The sequence below is a fragment of the Gymnoscopelus microlampas genome (assembly GCF_963454915.1).
Source record: "Gymnoscopelus microlampas genome assembly, chromosome: 10".
In the NCBI taxonomy this organism is placed as follows: domain Eukaryota; kingdom Metazoa; phylum Chordata; class Actinopteri; order Myctophiformes; family Myctophidae; genus Gymnoscopelus; species Gymnoscopelus microlampas.
Genome location: NC_139947.1, coordinates 43411354 through 43431502, shown reverse-complemented (window position 1 = coordinate 43431502; position 20149 = coordinate 43411354). Strand labels below are relative to the sequence as shown.

Genomic DNA, 20149 nt, shown 5'->3' with positions numbered 1-20149 from the left:
TTTCCTCAACATCCACAACGAGAATATGCTGTCAGATGAATAATCATAGTGTGTAGATAATAATTGTAAAAAAAAAATAAAAGAACACATATATTAATTAAAACGTTACATTTTAGTTGATTTTGATTTGCATATCTTCCTTTAAAATAACCTGATTTCAGGAAGTAGCTGGGTTTCTGCTTTTTGTTTAGTTTTTGTTCATTTTTCTTCCAAGCTAGCTACCGCCTACTGGACTGTAGCCTATATCAGCTTGTAGTAATCATCATACAAAGTGAAAGACCCATGGGCTCCCCTCTCCTGGAAGACTCAGTCTTATGAATCATACTGAGCCCATCAGGGGAGCTAAACGGCCACTAAACCATCCACTTTCAACATTTTGTGTCAGCACTGCCGTCAGTAGACACACTACGACCACCTGTTGGCACAGTTTGGTGAATGAAGCAAGACTTATCAATGCCATGCTGACTGATTTCTTTTTTTTTTTTTCAATTTCTTTTTTCATATCTGTGATATATAATGTGAGCTGTCAATTCCTAGACACATGACAGTAGAGACAGAGAGACATAGTATTAATAAAGCATCTGATATCGTCAGCATCCGCATCAATATCTTACCTTTCATTTGGGTTCAACTGGATGTATCAGTGATCTTTCTCTGTTTCAGAAGTCCATTTATCATGAAAGATATCCTCCTGTTCCACAGCCTCTCTTCTTACCCCTTGTTTTCTTATTTGCCCCTGGTGAGGGAACAAGATGCTGCCACAGGTGGCAATTGATGCAATGGTCAGTGGCTCTGAACAGGAGGTAAAAACACAAAGAGGAGGACAGCAGGTTCACCCGTTGCAGCAATTCAATCAGCTCAGCAACATGTGGTTATAAAAAACTATGTTTTAGTCTCTCCTCCTCCCTTTGAATGGAGGAGTTGGAGGGAGAGATAGAGAGCTAAGGGAGAGGGAGGAAAATAGAGGGACAGAGATGGAGAGAACGAGAGAGAGAGAGAGAGAGAGAGAGAGAGAGAGAGCGAGAGAGAGAGCTAAGTGGGGAGGGAGGGAAAGAGGGGGAATGAGACAGAGAGAGCTAGAGTCCACTGCTAGAGATAAACATCCCCCTCCCCTCCTTTCTGCATTCATAGCATCAGTACCATCCATTCCTTCCCGCACCACTCAAGTGTCCTTTTTGATTGCTAGGGATCATATTAAATTAAATACAAGACTAGACAAGGAGAGAAAAAATAACAGGAGGTGGAAAAGGTGGGTGGCAACCGGGAACATAAATGTCTCCCTTGAATAAACCCCTGTCTTTCTCCTCTCTCTCTCTCTCTCTCTCTCTCTACCTTTCTCTGGTGTGGTCGGAAAGCCTGAATGTGTTGAATCCAACGAGGGATCACTTAGTCTGATGCATCTGATTTCTTCACAGGTTACCATGACAATCAATATCATCACCCCGCTGCCATTTTAAGGTCCTTTGCTTGGTGTGAAGATGGGGACGGTGCGTGCGTGGGAGTATTGGTTGGCTGAGATTCAGTATCCGCTTTCTCAATTGAATTAACAGGCTGCCAATAAACCTCTGTCTCCACACACTTCCCCTCTCACTCACACGTTTGCGCACAAGTTGACACAACACCACACGTGCGCACACAAACACATGCACATGCAAAAATACCACATTCTTGAACTCACTCGCAAAAATAACACTGTAACGGCAATAAACAGAAATAGCACTTATGATGAAGAGCTGTTTATCAATACTGTGAACACTGAAAAGGGAATTAAGTCTGGAGCTCTCTGTTGGAACTGTTACCCCCGCCACCCGATCCCGGATAAGCGGTTGAAGATGGATGGATGGATCATGGATGGATGTATGGACATCTCCCAAAGCCAGAAACAGAACAAATCATGATGTCAAATCTGCTGCTCCACGCTGCAGAATGAGAGAAGAGGAAGATGTTGTCTGTAATGCATCTAATAAAAAGATAATCTCATTTTCTAGAGTAAATGTTTCTTTCATTGCTTGTGAAATCAGAAATTACTATAAAATGTTTTTGCTTTTGGTGACACCCAAACAAAAACCATGAATCAACTAAATCAATCACATTCAGTGTGTTTTCAACCTTATTATAGAAATGGCTTTTAGGGCTGTCATAACTTTAGTACTATTATGTATTGTTCCCCGAGTTTTTCACAGTGCATGTACAACATCCTTGTGACAATAAATCTCTTGAATCTTGAAAACTGCTCCATACTCTTTAATTCTCTAAAAATTATGGCTTTGAAAGAAGTTCAAATTAGCTTTTTAACTTGCTGTTAAAGCGTTAAAGTGTGTGTGTGTGTGTGTGTGTGTGTGTGTGTGTGTGTGTGTGTGTGTGTGTGTGTGTGTGTGTGTTTGTGTGTGTGTGTGTGTGTGTGTGTGTGTGTGTGTGTGTGTGTGTGTGTGTGTGTGTGTGTGTGTGTGTGTGTGTGTGTGTGTGTGTGTGTGTGTGTGTGTGTGTGTGTGTGTGTGTGTGTGTGTGTGTGTGTGTGTACGCAAGAGTTGCCAGATTTTGCGAGAGAAAGTGAAAATAAGCAACCTGGTTTACAAAAAAAGGCCAAAAGAAGCGACCTGGCACTTTAAACATCGGCTATTTTAAAATAGCCGATCTACAATCTGCTATTCCCCAAATAAATCCTGGAATAACTATGTGTGTGTGGAAAAGTCTGGAACATTAACACAAATCTTGTAAGGGTTCTCTCTCTGGCACAAAATATTTTAAGATAAGGGACCGCAAACAAATATATGTGAATTTGGGGGTCCTTCAAAGCAACATTAGACAGCAAGCCCAAATAAGCAACTACACTTTAGAAACAAGCCCAGAAAAACACAACCCGCAACTAACTACCAATATTTACACGCAACTTTACAGAAAAACAAGCCCAACGGTGGCTTATAATAAGCGGACATGGCAACGCTGAAGGACGCAGCTCCACTGTCTGTCTGTCTCTCTGGGTGGATCATAGGGATGGATGGATGGATGGATGGATGGGTGGTAGTAGTGGTGGTCCCATAGCTGGGGGGACGGATAGTCGCGCTGTGATTGGCTAGTTGGTTGGCAGCCGCAAGCAAAAAAAATCCGAGTACCTTTTCCACCACTGAATTTATCCAATCACAGCGCGATCGTACCTCCCGACCATGGGACGAGACTCACTCACCCCACAGTCTCCACTGAACTCCACCTGATGAACGGGAGCATCATCGTCACTTAATGCCCATCATCGCTTTCACGTCAACAAAACTTTTAGAAAGTAACTTGTTTTTCAAAGAAAACATCATTATTAACCTTTAATAATGGACTCTTGGGCAAAGGCAGTCGACGTTCAAGATGTTTCGACTACTAACCCTAGACCCAGACAGGTAATGTGTTTGTATGTCGAGTTTTACATTGATGGCATGCAAAAATCAAATGTGCCTAAATGATACATCGTCGAATTATACTTTCGACAGGAATGACCCGGCCTGTTCGAACAGAATTACTGGAAAACTGAAGATTAACTATATGTAATTTTTTTGGAAGACCAAAAAGTAACTTTTTTCGTTGTAAAGTATCACTTTTTGTCGAGTGACCCTTAATAGCCTCTGTCGGTAACCCTGAGGAAGACTCGCCCCAAAACACGCTTGCCCCCATTTTGTATTGTGAATGTGTTCTTGTACTTGTTTTACAGAGGATAAGGTTGGAAATAATGTATGGCTAAGGCATAGTTTCACTGAGTTAAGTTTAGGAATAAGGTTAGGTTTAGACATAGTTTCACTGGAGTTATTTTTAGGAATAAGGTTAGGTTTTAGCCGAGGCATAGTTTACTGAGGTGAGGTTACGTTTAGGAATACCAGGTGAATAGCGGTGGATTTTCCCCGGGGCGACGTTGTTTTGGGGCAATTGTTTTGATATTCACACAGTCACACCGGACACCTGTTAAGCTAACATGATGTTATCCCATGGCTAGCATCGTGTTATGCTGTCTAGTAGCACGTGTCATTCTTTGCAAACGTGCACGTATTAACACTGTGATGGAAGAAGTCTTTGCATGTTTTCATGTTTACTTAGGTAAAAGTCGGAATTAAAAATTTGCTTGACTAAAATACAAAGGTTTTGGTATAAACATGTACTTAAAGTACCAAAAGTACTCATTGTGCAGAATGACCCATTTCAAAATGTCTAATTTTTTTTTGAAAATAGCAGATCTACAAGCTCACAATGCGTCTCATCACGACGCATTTTCAAAATGGCCGATAGATATATAGGGCTGAAGTGGTTAATGTTTAGTGATAATAATCTAAATCTGCAAAGTAACTTGCAACTAAAGCGGTCAAATAATTGTAGTAGAATAAAAAGTACAATATTTGCCTCAGATGTAGTGGAGTAGAAGTAAAAGTATTGACAATTGGAAATACTGAAGAAAGTAAAAAATACCTCAAAAGTGTACTTAAGTACAGTACTTGAGTAAATATACTTAAGTTACTTTACACCATGGCATATTAATGTACTGTCTGTGATGTGATAGTATTGTACTGTGATTTTATTGCATTATGATTGATTGAAAATAACAAGGTACAGTGATGGTGCTAAAAGGATAACACAAAAAAAAGCCCTAAAGGCTTGTTTCCATTGTGGTCCTCAATGTACTTTGCATTATGTACTGTAATACATGTAATCGCATTGTTTCTGTGTTCTTCTCCAGTTCATCAGGCGTATAGGCAGGGACACTCCACTGAGCATCAGAGGAGAGATAAATGGTAACTTCAATCATGGCTTTTATTAAAATGGCTTTGTATCTTAACTTCTTAAGCCATCTTTAATTCTCATGATCTGTATGACATAAATCTATGCTGCTTCTATGTAGGGAACGTGTTGCCAGAGATTGAAACACTCAAGATTGCAAAGAAAGGAGAGGCACCAGTGATAGGAAAAAGAGAAGAGCCAGATAAAGGTATAATGTATTAGTTTTCGGTCTTTGCCTTTTTTTATTATCATAGTTTCCCACATTTTATAAACGTAAGAAATGGTAATAAATTGCAACTTGACAAATTAATCTGTCACGTCAACACTGAAACTTCCACATAATGACAGACAAATATATCTCATTTATAATTGGATTTGCACAATATTGTGAATACATTTTTTTTTATGCATGCTTAATGTTGGTGTGGTGTGAATTGCAATTACGTAGATAGGCGACTCTCCTATATCATATTGTCAAACATCTTGTTTAATGGCTAGCTTTCCTTCTGATATAACCTCGTCATACAGCTACAGTATTGATCTGAAGTCTGATCTTTTGACTCATACAGTTCATTACGTATTTTACAGTGACCGCAGCAGAACAATCACTGCTGAATAAATTGATTCGCAGCAATCTTGTGAAGAATAGAAACCACGTTGAGGTCCTCCAGCGAGACCCCAACTCTCCTCTCTTCTCTGTGAAGACATTTGAAGAGCTCAGACTGTAAGTCTGCAGTGAAAACATTTGACCTGGCATTTATGTAAATATGTACTGGTACAACCACCACTAATGTTCCAGAAGGCTATATAGGTATATTTCATCCAATGCCTTTGCTGCATATTGTTTTCAGTTTCATAACATGGCAGTATTGACTTGATCAACAGGAAACCTCAGCTCCTTAAGGGTGTCTACACCATGGGCTTCAATAGGCCATCAAGGATCCAGGAAAATGCACTGCCAATGATGCTTGCAGAGCCGTGAGTAGCTTTTTATGGCGGGATCAGATTACACTATATCTTTTTTTGTGTGTTAATGCAATTATAGTGGCATATATTCATGCCACGTCTTGATCGGGAGACTGGCCACACTACAAGTATAGCACCGATCAATCATGTGCCGTCTTTCACAACATTGCGTGAGATTGGGGAAGCGGGTCAAGAAATTGTCAATCATAGCGCATATAATATAAGTTCAATGTCTAGACAGGAGTGAGGAATCAAGAAAGAAGCAGTCAACAAAAAGTGAAACTGTCGTCAAAATAAGTGGGGCCCAAATAGACTGTGTGAGTCAATCTAAACGGAAAAGGTAATCCAAACTCCTCAGTAAAGAATCCAAATATCCTAATAGTCCAGTCAACAATCCAACAGAAAAATAGAATCCCCAACTGAACATAGAAAACAAAAATAAAAGGTCGGATTAATGAATTGTACCCGTGTATAATAACTCTAATCCTGCATTGTGGCATTCAGCTGCTGTATTCCACCAATAGCATAGAGAGATAGAGAGCATATACTGTAAGCGTTGTCTGTTCTCAGCGCATAAGCCAAACTGCACACTTTGGGTGCTCATATCCCCCTACGGGTATGGTCTAGTATACTGTAAGCGATCAAACAATTCAGGTCTCACAAAGGCTCTCTAATGTTTTGTATCTATCTTTCTCCTTTGGCCCTGACATTTCCATGTCAATCAATGAACCCATCAATATGTAGCCTAAATTACCTGACCCCTGAAAAATTAACAATATACAGCAGTATAAAATATGCCATTATAAATGAATTGCTTTGGATCCCATTCCAACAGACATACAGGCCGTTAAAGGGCCATGTCTTTTTTGATTTGATTTTGATTTGATCTTTATTTATCTTGAACAATTTACAAGTACAGAAAACTCCATCATCATCACAATTTCAAAACATTTGTTCAAGAAGGGACAGAAAGAAGCAAATGCTTATCTAGTCCGGCCCCCTTCACTGATCTTATTTGAAGGACATGCCCTGGTTTTCCCATACACCTGCTGGCCTGGGTCCCTCTTATTTTGCGGAGCTCTGCACGGCAGATAATGCTTAGGTATTTAATAAAACAGGCTAAATCAATAATATGTGCACCTGAGCAGTGCACACCAGAGATTTGTCATTCTTTTTGTCATCGTAATGAACACATTTTAGGAGTTATCACACTAGGCAAGAACATTTAAAAACAATCTTAACATTCTGGTATAACCGTCATGGTATTGTGGGGCACCGTAGATGTGTTGTAAATGCCAACTTGCTGATCTTCATGTCACACTACAAGAGGAAAAAGAAACGGATTATGGTTAATATATAACCATAATCAAAAAGATAAAGAAAATGTGTTGATGGTGGCAAAATTGGGCTGAAATATGTGTAGTTTGATCCCGGCTTTACTTTAAATAAATTGTGACCTTGATAAAGTCTGATCTTTGAATAACACAGAATAACTTTTAACAAGGAAGTCTCTCCAATAAAATTACACTTAACCCCACAATGTTATCTACTTGAGGATTGAGAACATGGGCATCAGTGCTTAATGTCAGATATTGTATTTTGCTACAGTATACAGTGATATTGTATCAAGGACATACTCAGAAATTATATTTAAATGTATTGATGGTATTTTGATTATTATTCATATTTTGCATTGAAAGTAATGCACTTAATGCAGGCTGTTTTACAAATTTATCAAAAGAGGCATGTGTATCATCATTTTGCTGAAGACAGTTCTGACTGGGGATGCTCCGATCACATTTCTTTTGCGTTTTCCTCACGATCACCAATCTTGTGCGTAAGGTCAAAATGAATATTTCCAATGTTATAAGTTTAGTCAAAACTTAGGTCAATACAATTCCTGTGTGTGGGGGGGGGGGGGGGGGGTAGCATGTCTTGGCCTGTCACAAAGCTGCGAAGCAATTTTATACTATATATCTGATTGACTATTACACCACTTAAATGGTGCAGCTCTGTCATAAAAGATTGGTTTCTCCGGATTGGGTAAATTGCCGATCATCGATCGTGTCATTTGGAGTGAAAATTGGCCAATTTAAATCTGTGGCCGATCTATCGGAGCACCTCTCCTTCTGACATGCTTATAGAATGCTTAATCTTGATGCTTAACTATTTAATCACTGTCCCAAACGTGTTTGTTCATTTTAGCTGTAGCATATATTCACTAGCTTCAATAAATGCATGTTACCTTCAGAATTCCTTGTAATCTATCAAAGGGCATAAAATCAACAGTAGTTAAGCACTGATCAGGTACTGCAGTAAGCTTAATTTATGCTTATCGCACGACAGTGTCACTTGCCAACAAGAACTGATCTACAAGCTCACATGTTGTAGGACGCTGTAGCGCGTTGAAAGCAATGTGAGCTTGTAGATCTGCCATCTTTTACGTGTGACAGCATCGTATGACAAAGTATATTTCAGGCTTTAGGCTTTATCCATCACCTCTTCTATCTTAACTGTGTCCATTTCCTTTGCCTCTAGCCCTCAGAATCTGATTGCCCAGTCCCAGTCAGGCACAGGCAAAACCGCTTCCTTCTCATTGGCCATGCTGAGCCATGTCAACCCAGCTGACAAGTGGTGTCAGGTAAATGTTATTTTGTTTAGAATCACACAATGTCTCCTTATCTTCCTAACAAGGTTTGAAAACTAACCATTCCTGATTTTAATTATATTATTTCTTTGCACTTGCAGTGTCTTTGCATTGCGCCAACATACGAGCTTGCTCTGCAGATCGGCCAGGTCATTGAAAAGATGGGGAAGTTTTACCCTGACGTCAAACTGGCCTATGCCATTCGGGGCAATAGACGTAAGACCAAAATAATACTTGTTTTAATACTATTATTGAATGTTATAAAGAAGTATATTCTTACGATTATTTTTTTGCAATTAACATTTTGACAACTTAACTCATTGAGTGCCCAAATTATTATTATCTATTTCTGGCCATTACAATTTTTATTTTTTTATTTTTTCAAAGTAAAAAAAAAGTGCTTAGGAAGCGAGATACAGCCTTTTTAAGTTATAAGTTAAACAAGGAGTGGATGGAGCTGCAAATCTTCAGATGATGATATCTTGGGTTAAAAAAAAAGTTGAGTTGAGTTTTTTTCTATTTTTTTCAAAAACACGTGAAACACGTTAATGGCACTCAACACCATAGCGCCAAAACGCGTGAAACACGTTAATGGCACTCAATGAGTTAAAAGGACAGTTCACCCTCTATCGATTAGTCACCCCATGGAGACTAGAATTCATGGATATGTTTTGTCACATTGCTAAGCCGATAATTTGATGATCAGCGGACCGGTAGGTAGCGGTTCCGGTAGGAGACGCAAAGCTTTGTGTCTCCTACCGGAACCGCTGCTGGTCATCAAATAATTGGCTTAGGAATGCAACAAAAACAAAAAAATATCCATGAATTCAAGTCTCCATGGGGTGAGTAGTCGATAGAAAAAAAGTCATTTTGGGGGTGAACTATCCCTTTAAGCCTTATTCAAAGTTTCAAACATGTTCAAACAATAGACGACGGACAAGCTTACAGCTACAGCAGGTTGCATTGCAAACCATTGTGACATTGTAGATCAGCTATTTTTTAAATATTTCGTCTGTAATGATATGCCCAAAATAGAGACGCCAGGTTAAAAGCAGGTTAAACGTGTTAATTGTCCTGAAAAGTGCTGTTGCAATAAGATCTCCTTGTTGTTTCCTTCAGTGGCACGAGGTACAATTTTGCAGGAGCAGGTCGTCGTGGGGACACCTGGCACAGTCCTGGATTGGTGCTGGAAGCTCAAGGTCGTCGACCCCAAGAAGATACGAGTGTTTGTTCTGGATGAGGCGGATGTCATGATATCAACACAGGGCCATCAGGACCAGAGCATTCGCATCCATAGGCAAGTTTCCCTCAGAAATACTTAAAGAGTCATGAAATCCTAGGCCGAAAATAACTGCAGCTATTCGTTTAATAATGGGTGTGTTAGGTTTACAGTAGGTGTGCTAGTGTGCAGGCAGAGACTGTAGTCAACAGTATTGTCAATGCTTGCACATTGGCACACCTAAATCTAACACACCCATTATTAATTGTATGAGCAGCAGCTGCATTGATTACATCATAGTGTACTGTAAGTTCAGCCTTATGCAGCTTGTTTTACCCTGCTGTAGTTTTTAACCTGAACCGTAAAACGAAATCAACATAGGGTTTCATCCCCCTTTAACACATTAAGATTAAGACATCTGTCATTTTAGATTTTAACCACTTCAACCATTATCTTATACTTTGGCTATTCAAAAATAGAAGATATAGAAGAACATAGAGCTTACGTAGATTTAGATAATAGATTTTTGAAAAATCATGAACATTTTTACAAATCTTTAAATATATACTTTTTTAAAGCCAACATTTTTAACTCAAATCTTTGCTTCTGGGGAGTCTACAAATGTCTTCTAAATCCTAACAGTTTTTACAAACAAATGCAACAAATGTTGCTGTAATCAGTGGTTCTCAAACTTTTTCATGTCAGGGGCCCCCAAAATGATATATATGCATGCATGCATGCATGCATGCACTCACCGAAAGCTCACAACGTTATTGTGGTGGGATTTTTGGTGCGTGACACCAGCACATCATGACAATGTATAAATCAGGATTTATTCCCTAACAAACCTCTTCTCTCCGTTTCCCCTCTGCTGTAGAATGCTGCCTAAGGACTGTCAAATGCTTCTGTTTTCTGCCACCTTTGACGATATGGTGTGGAACTTTGCCCAGAGGGTGATTCCCGACCCAAATATCATCAAGCTGAAGCGTGAAGAGGAGACACTCGACAACATCAAGCAGTTCTACATATTCTGCCAGGGGAAAGAAGCCAAGTTCGCAGCACTCTGTAACATATATGGATGCATCACCATTGCACAGGCCATGATCTTCTGCCATGTAAGTCATGGGGCTTAACCTTAAAGCTTTATTATGTCATTTTTGTGAGTGAATACAATGTTGTTTTGACCAATCTGTATGGTAGAGTATGCTAATATAATATAACTTGGGTGGTTGAAGTTGGTCTCCCTGCTATTCTATTGAGACATTTAGATCCTGTGTCTAGGTTGGACCCGACCTTTGACACAATCCTGTTTATGGTTTGACGCAGGTTTTGACCTGAAGGTAGAAATTAAATTTCTCCCCACAGCAAGCAAGCAGGCTCTATTAGCTCGTGGATAAAATTTCAGCACTTGCGCAGGAGACCTGGGTTCAAATTCGGGGTAGAATGGGAAAGTTATGACAGATAACATATTGGCTTGTTTTCAGACTCGCGTGATGGCTGGCTGGCTTACTGCAGAGCTAAGCAAGGAGGGGCACCAGGTGGCACTGTTGAGTGGAGAACTGACTGTGCAGCAGCGAGCTGCAGTCATCGAGCGCTTCAGGGATGGCAAAGAGAAAGTGCTGGTGACCACAAATGTGTGCGCCAGAGGTAAATCATATAGTACTATGGAAGTAACGATGCATCGCGACAGTTAGAAATCGATTAAGACCCACGTCCTACTATGGAGTCTAAATCAGGCTTAAGCAGTAAATTTGTGAATGCAGTTGTGCACTGTACAGTAAATCTGACAAATGCTCCTATTGTTAAATGTTTCTATTCTGGTAGAGTGGCATGTCCGTCCAGACTTTGTAGCTCAAACCATGCTGTTTGTTTTGGGACAGTGCTTCTTGTTTAATTTCAAACAGACTTCTGTGAATCGCAGTTATAGCGCCGTAATGATCAGAGATAACTATCATAAGTGTTTCCAAAAAGACAAAAATGTACGTTACACACAAACCTGACCAGGCCTGAAAATGGCAGATCTACAAGCTCACCACCTGCTGTGTTGCGTTTTGAGCTTGTAGATCTGCTATTTTTGAGGCGTTTCACGGTCATACAACGGAGTATACATTAACCATAATCCAAACCAAACCATTCTTGTATTTGGTATAGTAAAGATAAGAAAAAAATGGTGTTCTAGTTTTTGTCTGAGAAGTAACTTGTCTGGAATCTCATTTTTTTATTTTTTTATTTAACAAATGTCAATAAATAAAGTTTAAAAAAAAGTCTGAAAATCCTCATCATGAATGATCTCGAATCATGGGTTTAGTGCATCGTTTCATCCTTATATGCTAATTCACAATCTTTTCCGAACCTCAATCTTATTTAATTATCTTATCAATGAAAGATTTGTGTGTGTGTGTTGTTGCAGGCATCGATGTAGAGCAAGTTTCCATTGTCATGAATTTTGACCTTCCTGTGGACAAAGATGGGAACGCTGACAACGAGACCTACCTTCACCGGATTGGCCGCACTGGGCGTTTTGGCAAACAAGGATTTGCCTTCAACATGGTTGACAGTGAATACAGCATGGATATCGTCCATCAAATTGAGTTGCATTTCAGTATGTTTATTTTTCTAACAATTTGAGATTGATACTACTATAAGACATCGACTTGGTTCTCACTCTTACTAATAGTTTTTTTCTTTCTCCTGTAGACAGGAAAATCGTACAACTTGACACCGAGGATGCAAATGCACTGGAGAGTGTCATGAGCTGAAGTTGAAAGGCGTAATCACACCTTGTGCACCATGTACGACATGGGCCTCTTCTTTTTTTTTTCTCCTTTCCTTAAATTTAGAGTGGCCAATTATTGTGTTTACATTTTGTGGCCTTTTCCACATTTTCTTTTATTTACAAAAAGCTTTTTGCCAATGCTGGCTATGCAAAGTTATTTTATTTTTAGGCCAGTAGTAGCCTTATTTTGTGCCAAAGTGTTAGCACTTTATACTTTACATTATGGTGGGTAATTATTTTAAAAGGTGATGCAGTTGGATGGCGTAATCACACTTTGTGCACCATGTACGACATGGGCCTTTTCCACATTTTATTTTATTTACAAAAAGTTTTTTGCTAAGGCTGGCTATGCAAAGTTATTTTATTTTTAGGCCTGTTGTAGGCTTATTTTGTGCCAAAGCGTTGGCACTTTATGTTGGGTTATTCTCTTAAAAGGTGCTGCTGTTCACTGTACTAAAGTACAGTAAAGTGAAAACTTGAAATTTTGCAATTTATGCACAAAGTATTTGGTAGCAGATTCTGTCAGTTGACAGGAGTTGGGCACTTTTTTTTTATGTTTGTCATGTGTTGGCTCTTGGCCTTGATTTGCTTTTTGTGCACAAAGTTACTATAAAAAATGCCAAAACAAGTGTTAAGTTTTGTCAGATGTTCAATCACAGCGAGACTGTTGCAGTATATTCCATTCTTTCATTCTTTGCATTATTATGAAAAAAGCTCAAATAATGAACATAACAGCTGTCAGTATGATTAATTTTAATTTGAAGGCAACATTGATTCAAGACTGCATGTCTTGTGTGACATACGTTTGGAAACATGGTAGTCCAGCCCTTGTATTGGCTGATAATTGATTGGCTTTTCACATGTCTTGTCATCAACAATAATCAAAAATAAAAACCGCTGAGCTACATGATTCAGTGTCATTTAAAAAAAAGATCTAGCAATGTGTAGTATGAGACCACACATACCTGCAATGTATCAAATAAGAGAGCATACCACAGATGTTTCAGATGAGCATTACACCACATCTAGCCATGTTAATCATGTTTTTTTTTCTCCTGTAGTGGAAGGCTGCAGGATCTGTCCTCACTGGAATTCTTGGTATGGAGCTTTAAATGATTTTGGAAATCTAGGTTATTTTATACCATGATGAAATTAGAGAATATACACTATTGCAATAGTTTTTATGATTGATCTATTATTTAGGCTCAATCACTTAATTATACTTTGCATGTCAATAGTGAAAATAGCTGATCTACAAGCTCACAATGACACATTCACAGATACTGTGAAGTTGTCGACAAAGCAATGTGGCAGCTCTACTGAAACAATGCTGTTGGTGTATATAATATGCCAAGATCATATGCACACGGTTAATTGTGCATACGGTTTAATTAATACCTATGCTGCTGCATTGTCTGAAGGAAGCCAAACAAAAATAAGTTTTACTCTTATGCACCTGTCCTGTACACAAGATGTAACAATAAAGCACAACCTTGAATTGTGAGCTTGTAAATCAACTATTTTTGCTGAATGTTCTATTTTTGATATATCCAGAATAGGGATGCTAGTATTCTTCATACCTTTAAAATCAATGTGACCTGTTCATGCATAGTCCACTGAGCTATCTTCATGAGAAATGCATAACAGTGACTTGTTCAAGATACCACACTGGGCCAATGTCATGTCCAAGTCTGTGAAGGTCTGACGTGGTACATCCATGGTCTCAATGAAACCACCTCCATACACTGTTCCATATCTGGCTTCTGCACTGGCTATCACTGTGAGCAAGGTGTCTGTAAAGAGATAGTGCTGCTCAAACCTTCTGCCACAGGGAACTCGGATAGCTAGGAGCAAGCTCTCTCTAGGACCAGCGGAGGGAGGCTCTCCAGTTGTTTCTTTGTTCAAATATGGTTTTGGGGGCATGAGGGTGCAGTGCACATCAGCCACATTGCCCATTTCAGGGTTGCTTTGGGTTATCACTGTGGGCAAATGGGGCTCTGAGTGCTTGTGCTGTTTGTGGAAGATAAAATGATCAGAGTGCTTATTGGGCCCCTTCTCCATGTTCCTCTCTGATCGCCTTTTCTCAATGGAAGGAAGGACCATGTACTTGTTCAGCGAAAGTGCTGGAGCTGAAGGGACAAACTGCAACATGTGTGCAACTTCATCCTGTCTCATTTGGTGGGTCTGTCCGATCATGGGGTGCGACTGTGAGCGGAGGTAGCTGTCTGACCTGCTGTGTTGCTCAGGAGGTTTTGGAGTCAATGCTGCACTCTGGATGCCATCTGGAGGATGGTTTACCGAGTGCCTGCTTCTTCCTTTCGAGGATTTAGGCCTTGTCAAATGCATTGATCTGCAGCTATTGGGTTTCTCCTAAGTGACTCACTGACATTGAAGATTCTCAGACAGTGAGTTCTATGGGAGAGGGAGAAAGAGATTCATGGTAGTGTAAGTAAGTGATATTTTCTGGTTAAAACAAAGTTTTTTTGTGAAAAGGTTAAAAGATGTAAATTCAGATAGTATATTGATATTGAGTGTTTTTTTTAATAACAGGGGCCTCCATCTCTATATATACATAAAATACAGTTTCTGATGGATTGCCAATTTCATCCTATCAGGAGAGAGTGCCTATATTTATCAACTTCATTGTTAGCATTTCAGTTTCAATTCCGTCCGCCCATTTAACTTGTGTCATAACTTCCAATTTCACTTGTTTGTTTGTCCTGTAGGCTGTAGTTCTCTATCCTGATTAGATTAGAATTGGTATCCTGGCCTGAAAATGCATTTTCTGTTTATTAAAGAGCTGGGGAGATCCCTACTGATCAAACACTATAGCAATGATTAGGCTACTATCAGAAGTTAGGTATGGTATAACACTTATTTTAACAAGAAAATAACTTTATGCACCTTTAGGACAACTGTAGGCACCAAATCGCAAAAACCAAATTTGTCACTAATATTGTCAGACATTGAAACGGATAGTGTAGGCTAATCAGAGCGAATGTCTTGCAGGTCAACTCTACAACTGAACAAGTGGACTTCAATCAGTCCACTGGAAGACACAATTGGATTTTTTTATACAAGATACTGTAACTTCTCTAGACAGTGTAGTTAGAGTACGTTTATAATAAATAAGCAAATACCGTTTTTCATTGTTTGATTATGGTTTCCATACAGTTCTCAAGCTTCAGTAGGAAGTACTCTGCTTCAGCGTCTCTGAAGTTACCTTGGCAGTCTAGTTGCCTTGACGACCAAAGTTGGATAGGCAGATAGCAGGGAGCCCCCCAGTGTCGGAAACGAGTAGCTGCAGCACACTTAACCTGTTATCTCTGCAACTGCTGCACTGCACTTATGAACCTTTGATTTTACACAAATGGTCTTGCAGCAGGGAATTCAGTCCTTACGACAGCCAAGATACACAAGGGTACACGAAGACACATCCCTTAACAAGAAGGGTCTTATTCAGTACATAGTCTATACATCACATTAATACATACTTATAGGCCTACATCTCATCAGTAGTGTCATAAATTAACCACAAATGTCTTTGGTGTAGTGAAATGCTTTGGCAACATTGGTCCTCCTCTTCCATTAAATTGGATGGAATGTTGTTTAATTTGAAATAGTTTGATATTATTGGCCAATGGGGCCACTCTCTCCATCATCGCACAGTGGCCCCATTGGAAGCAAACCTGTGCATAGATAAATCTGAAAAACATGTAAAGGACAGACATCACCTGAAGAAATCCCATCAATTTTAATGTATTTGGCCACAATGATTTCAAATAGAGCCTATTACAGTAGTCTTTCTTATTTGTAATTGTATCTTGTTTTTACACAATAGCAGCACCATAATAATTACCACCATCTTGACCTCAGGGTAAGGTCACAGATGGGGCTACATAATTTACTGTATTATGAATAAACCAGCAGATATATACAGGTAGTTTTCATTATTTACAGTGCATCAGGATGAATTTCTTGTAGTCATTGTGCTACTGTACTGAGTTATAACATTTAACATGTTTCCCTTTATGTAAAATAAGGCTACAGGGAAAAGCTGAATGTGAATTAACACAAGAGGTCCATCATCATAAATGATTTACATAAAGAAATACTAACTTAACAGCAGGTACACATCTAAGTTGACTTGATTAAACATTCACTGGACAAGTCTTGCCATTATGTCAAAGTCTAGTATCTAAGTATGTATGTATTAATGGCCAAGATTGTACAGATAAAACTGTCACCCATAAAGACAACATACAACTAAATGGGGCACACAGTCAAATCTTATGTGTTTATTTAACTCGGTGTACAAATGGAACCAAACGGACCTTACGGGTGACGGGTACACCGATGCCTCCCTTCTTAATGTTGATGCATTTGTTCAAATATCAACATATAGACAGATGGATCCAGCTCCAAAAGTATCTTATTTTATTTAGATTACCACCAAGTTGACTTAGAGCTTTTTTCCAACCTTATTGATTGTTAAGAATGTAAATGTGTTGCTCATGCAGGCATTGATGTAGAGCAAGAAGTGTCCATTGTGATTAATTTTGAACTTCCGATGGACAAAGATGGGAACACAGATGGGAACGCTGACAAGATATACCTTCATCGGATTGCCTGCGTCAGAGTTTGAGGAAGCTTGAAACGTCAACTTGGTTATCTAAATCAAAAATATCTTTGAAGCTGGATCCAGTGTGCGGACTCTGTTCTCTTTTAATTATCGTCTCTGCCCAGCACCTGGATTTTTAACTAGTTTGGATGTGTGTGCTATATTTACTGTGCTATATTTACACTAGAATCTGTCTGTTCCCGACAGACAGATTCTAGTGATGATGCCATCTGGAGTGAAGTCTCGACCTCCAAGCCAGGATCTAAGCTCACCCAGTTTCATGTCCATCAAGTGCTTCTCAACTATGGGAACTAGTCTATCTGCCATCTTGATTGGCGCAAGAGTGTTTGCCGCAGAGAACTATCTTGGTTCCATTTGATCGCTCTCAGAGATAAATGAACACTCAGGATTTAACAATGTAATAGATGGAACAAAGCAGTGCCAGGAATTTACAGTGCATATATCTTAGGATAACCAGCGAATGTAGGCAGATTGGAGAACATGTTCATTGATAAATCAACAAATAACATCAACAATTACATAATTTCATCATGTCCTTACAACTTGAGCCACATCCCAGTGGAAAAAAAGCATTTTTTTTCTTCTCAAACTCTTAAGGTATTTCCAAGAGGTTGTGTTGAACATAAACGTCCTCTGTGATCCTGTACACCTCAGAGATGAGCGGTAGGGCATCACCTAGCATGGCCACCACCTGCTCCGGGGTACCTACATTCATCACTTCAAAAAACGTAGCACGCCCCGGCAAAAAACGGAATGCTGTGCCCGCAGCCGTACGTACAACCCAGGGATGGTGCTGGGCCAGGGATTCATTGTAGGACTCCCCGCACATCGCCGAGGTCTTACAGTCTTCCGTACTGGTACGGAGACGCTCCAGGAACAACTCCAACCATCTCAGGGCACGGTGGAGTCTTAACAGGGTGCGGCAGCCTGACTCTGGGTGACTGCCCCTCTTGTTGATGTCCACCAGTTCATTCTCCAACTCATATTTGACCATAGACTGGATGGTGACATAGTGGGAGCCATTCTCACCGTTGAGGAAGTTGACTAGGATCTGGATTTTATTGACAGCATCCTTGGCGATGAAGCCGAACACACTGCCCAAGCTATTCATAAACCTGTATAAATATAAAAATAACATGTAAAAATGGCAGTCTGGTCCATTACAGCAGGATAAATATGAGATACAACTGCTCAAGGATGACAGCAAATGTTACTCTGTATTGGGATAAATACTACTGCATGGCAAACAGACTTCAGAGTAGGCCTGTCACAATAATTACATCGCCTAATCGCAATTATTTGAGATAATCGCAATTATTTTTGCATAATCATCATAATCGTTTCCATGTTGAAAAACATTTACAGATATAGTAGAAATAGTAGATTTACAAGCTCACAACACCTCGCTGTTATGTGAGCTTGTAGATCCGCTATTTCCACTATTAATGGTTTTTTTTAAAGCATTATTAAATGTCAGTAATTTATTTGTATATTTAGGTTATTTGTCATTATCTGCCCTATGCAAATTTAAAGCCTAAAGGCCAAACAGAAATGTATTTTTTATTCATATTGTTGTTCAACGACAAAAAAAACACAATTAAATCGTTAATCGCAATTATTTTGTTAGACAATTAATCGTCATGTAAAATGGCATAATCGTGACAGCCCTACAAGAGTATAGAAAACCAATCAGGAGGAGAACGAGGATCGATTGACCTGTATTGTTGAAACTCTAAACCACTTACCTTACTAGCCCGCGCCAGCCAGCCACATAGTGCTCAGTGGAGACTTCTTTATTTTCAGACAGACATTCCTTGAACGTGTCGAGAACTTCTCGTAGGGAGAATTTCTGATCATCCACCACTGCCACAGAATCAGCCATGGTAACTATTGTATCCCCCCGGAAGTGCTATGGACAGATGGAAAAGATAAAATAACAAATGAATGACTTATAATCACAATTTTGAGATCAACGTACCTATCTCTGTTGCCTTTGCAATCAAAGCACCTTAAATGCAGCTACAGTAAAATGGACAGTGAAAGGACACGAGTCACGACGTTCATTGCTTTTCCTATTTTCCTCTGACAACGAGCGACGATCTGTCGCTTTGGTCTTATGTACAGTGTTGCCAAGGTTTTGTGTGAGAAATAAGGAACCATGTCTACAAACGCAAGCCCAAAAGAAGCAACTTAATTAGCCCACATAACATGAGCACTTTAAATCTATATGCATCGCCGATTTGAAAATAACCGATCTACAAGCTCACAACGCGTCGCCTTGTGAGCTTGTAGGTGTGCTATTCTCTAAAATGATTGCAATAAAATGTGGAATATTTGGAATGTTTTTAAACAAATGCTCCCTGGGCACAAAACATTTTCATGAATATATTTGAGAACTACTGGTTTAAATAATAATTAAAACATTGTGAGGCAAGCCTAAATAAGCAAGTACGCTTTCGAAACAAGCAACAAAAAAAACGCAACTCGCAGCAACTACCAATATTTACTAGAAAAATAAGCCCAAAGTCGCGTATAATAAGCGAACATGGCAACACTGTCACTTTGATCTTCTGTACTCCCGACCCAGGCAGACTCTGTGATGATTATGCTCCGTCGTACAACGGTGTCGCGCGTCAAAAATAGCAGATCTACAAACTCCCAACACGTCGCGAATGTGCTAGGTTGTGAGCTTGTAGATCTGCTAGTTTCGTTGCGCGCCACCGCCGTACGACGGAGTACCAGGCGGTAGAGTCCGTCCCACAACTCGATCTGCTCCGTCCCATCGCCAGGGGGGATGTTCGCGCTGTGATTGGCTAATTGATTGGCAGGCAAACTACGCTGCTGACACCACGAGTTGACTTGAGCTACAAAGTTGTATATTCTGTCTGATTGATCTTTATCTTTGTGCTCTGACACCGGCGTTAACTCTAGTTTAATGGAGAAACATAATTAACATTTACGCCGTATCTAAATCATTTGGTAATTGTAGATACATTCATTTACATTACATGTTTAATTAATGACGCTAGTCCTGATACATGACTATAAGGCAGTCATGGATGAACTTCAACATAATGTTTGCGCTTTCTCCCTTTTTGGCCCGTTCCGTACCGTACATCTACATAAACGTTTGGATGTCAAATACAAAGT

At 39.6% G+C, this 20149-nt stretch overlaps 3 protein-coding genes across 5 annotated transcripts; 1 reads left to right on the top strand and 2 right to left on the bottom strand.

The window, feature by feature from the left end:
* Window positions 1-5650: 5650 nt before the first annotated feature.
* Window positions 5651-12340, top strand: ddx19a (DEAD-box helicase 19a; the record flags this gene model as incomplete). Its single annotated transcript, XM_084070119.1, has 8 exons — window positions 5651-5727; window positions 8254-8356; window positions 8464-8578; window positions 9482-9659; window positions 10459-10696; window positions 11066-11228; window positions 11992-12183; window positions 12279-12340. The coding sequence occupies exons 1-8, from the start codon at window positions 5666-5668 to the stop codon at window positions 12338-12340; spliced, it is 1113 nt and encodes a 370-aa protein (XP_083926245.1). The 5' UTR covers window positions 5651-5665.
* Window positions 12341-13959: 1619 nt separating this feature from the next.
* On the bottom strand, window positions 13960-14703 carry ubxn10 (UBX domain protein 10; the record flags this gene model as incomplete). The annotated part of the gene is made up of 1 exon (XM_084070118.1): window positions 13960-14703. One exon carries the CDS (start codon window positions 14701-14703, stop codon window positions 13960-13962), a length of 744 nt encoding a protein of 247 aa, XP_083926244.1.
* A 1404-nt stretch (window positions 14704-16107) lies between these two features.
* cptp (ceramide-1-phosphate transfer protein) lies at window positions 16108-19114 on the bottom strand. Of its 3 annotated transcripts, none has more exons than XM_084068787.1 (3): window positions 19008-19114; window positions 18745-18908; window positions 16108-18114 (listed from the first exon to the last, which is right to left on the bottom strand). In XM_084068787.1, exons 2-3 carry the CDS (start codon window positions 18879-18881, stop codon window positions 17592-17594), a joined length of 660 nt encoding a protein of 219 aa, XP_083924913.1. In that variant the 5' UTR covers window positions 18882-18908; window positions 19008-19114; the 3' UTR covers window positions 16108-17591. The 3 variants fall into 3 exon arrangements, with proteins under 3 accessions (XP_083924913.1, XP_083924914.1, XP_083924912.1); XM_084068788.1 differs by having other exon boundaries at window positions 18978-19080; XM_084068786.1 differs by having other exon boundaries at window positions 18745-19103.
* Between the last annotated feature and the right edge of the window lie 1035 nt (window positions 19115-20149).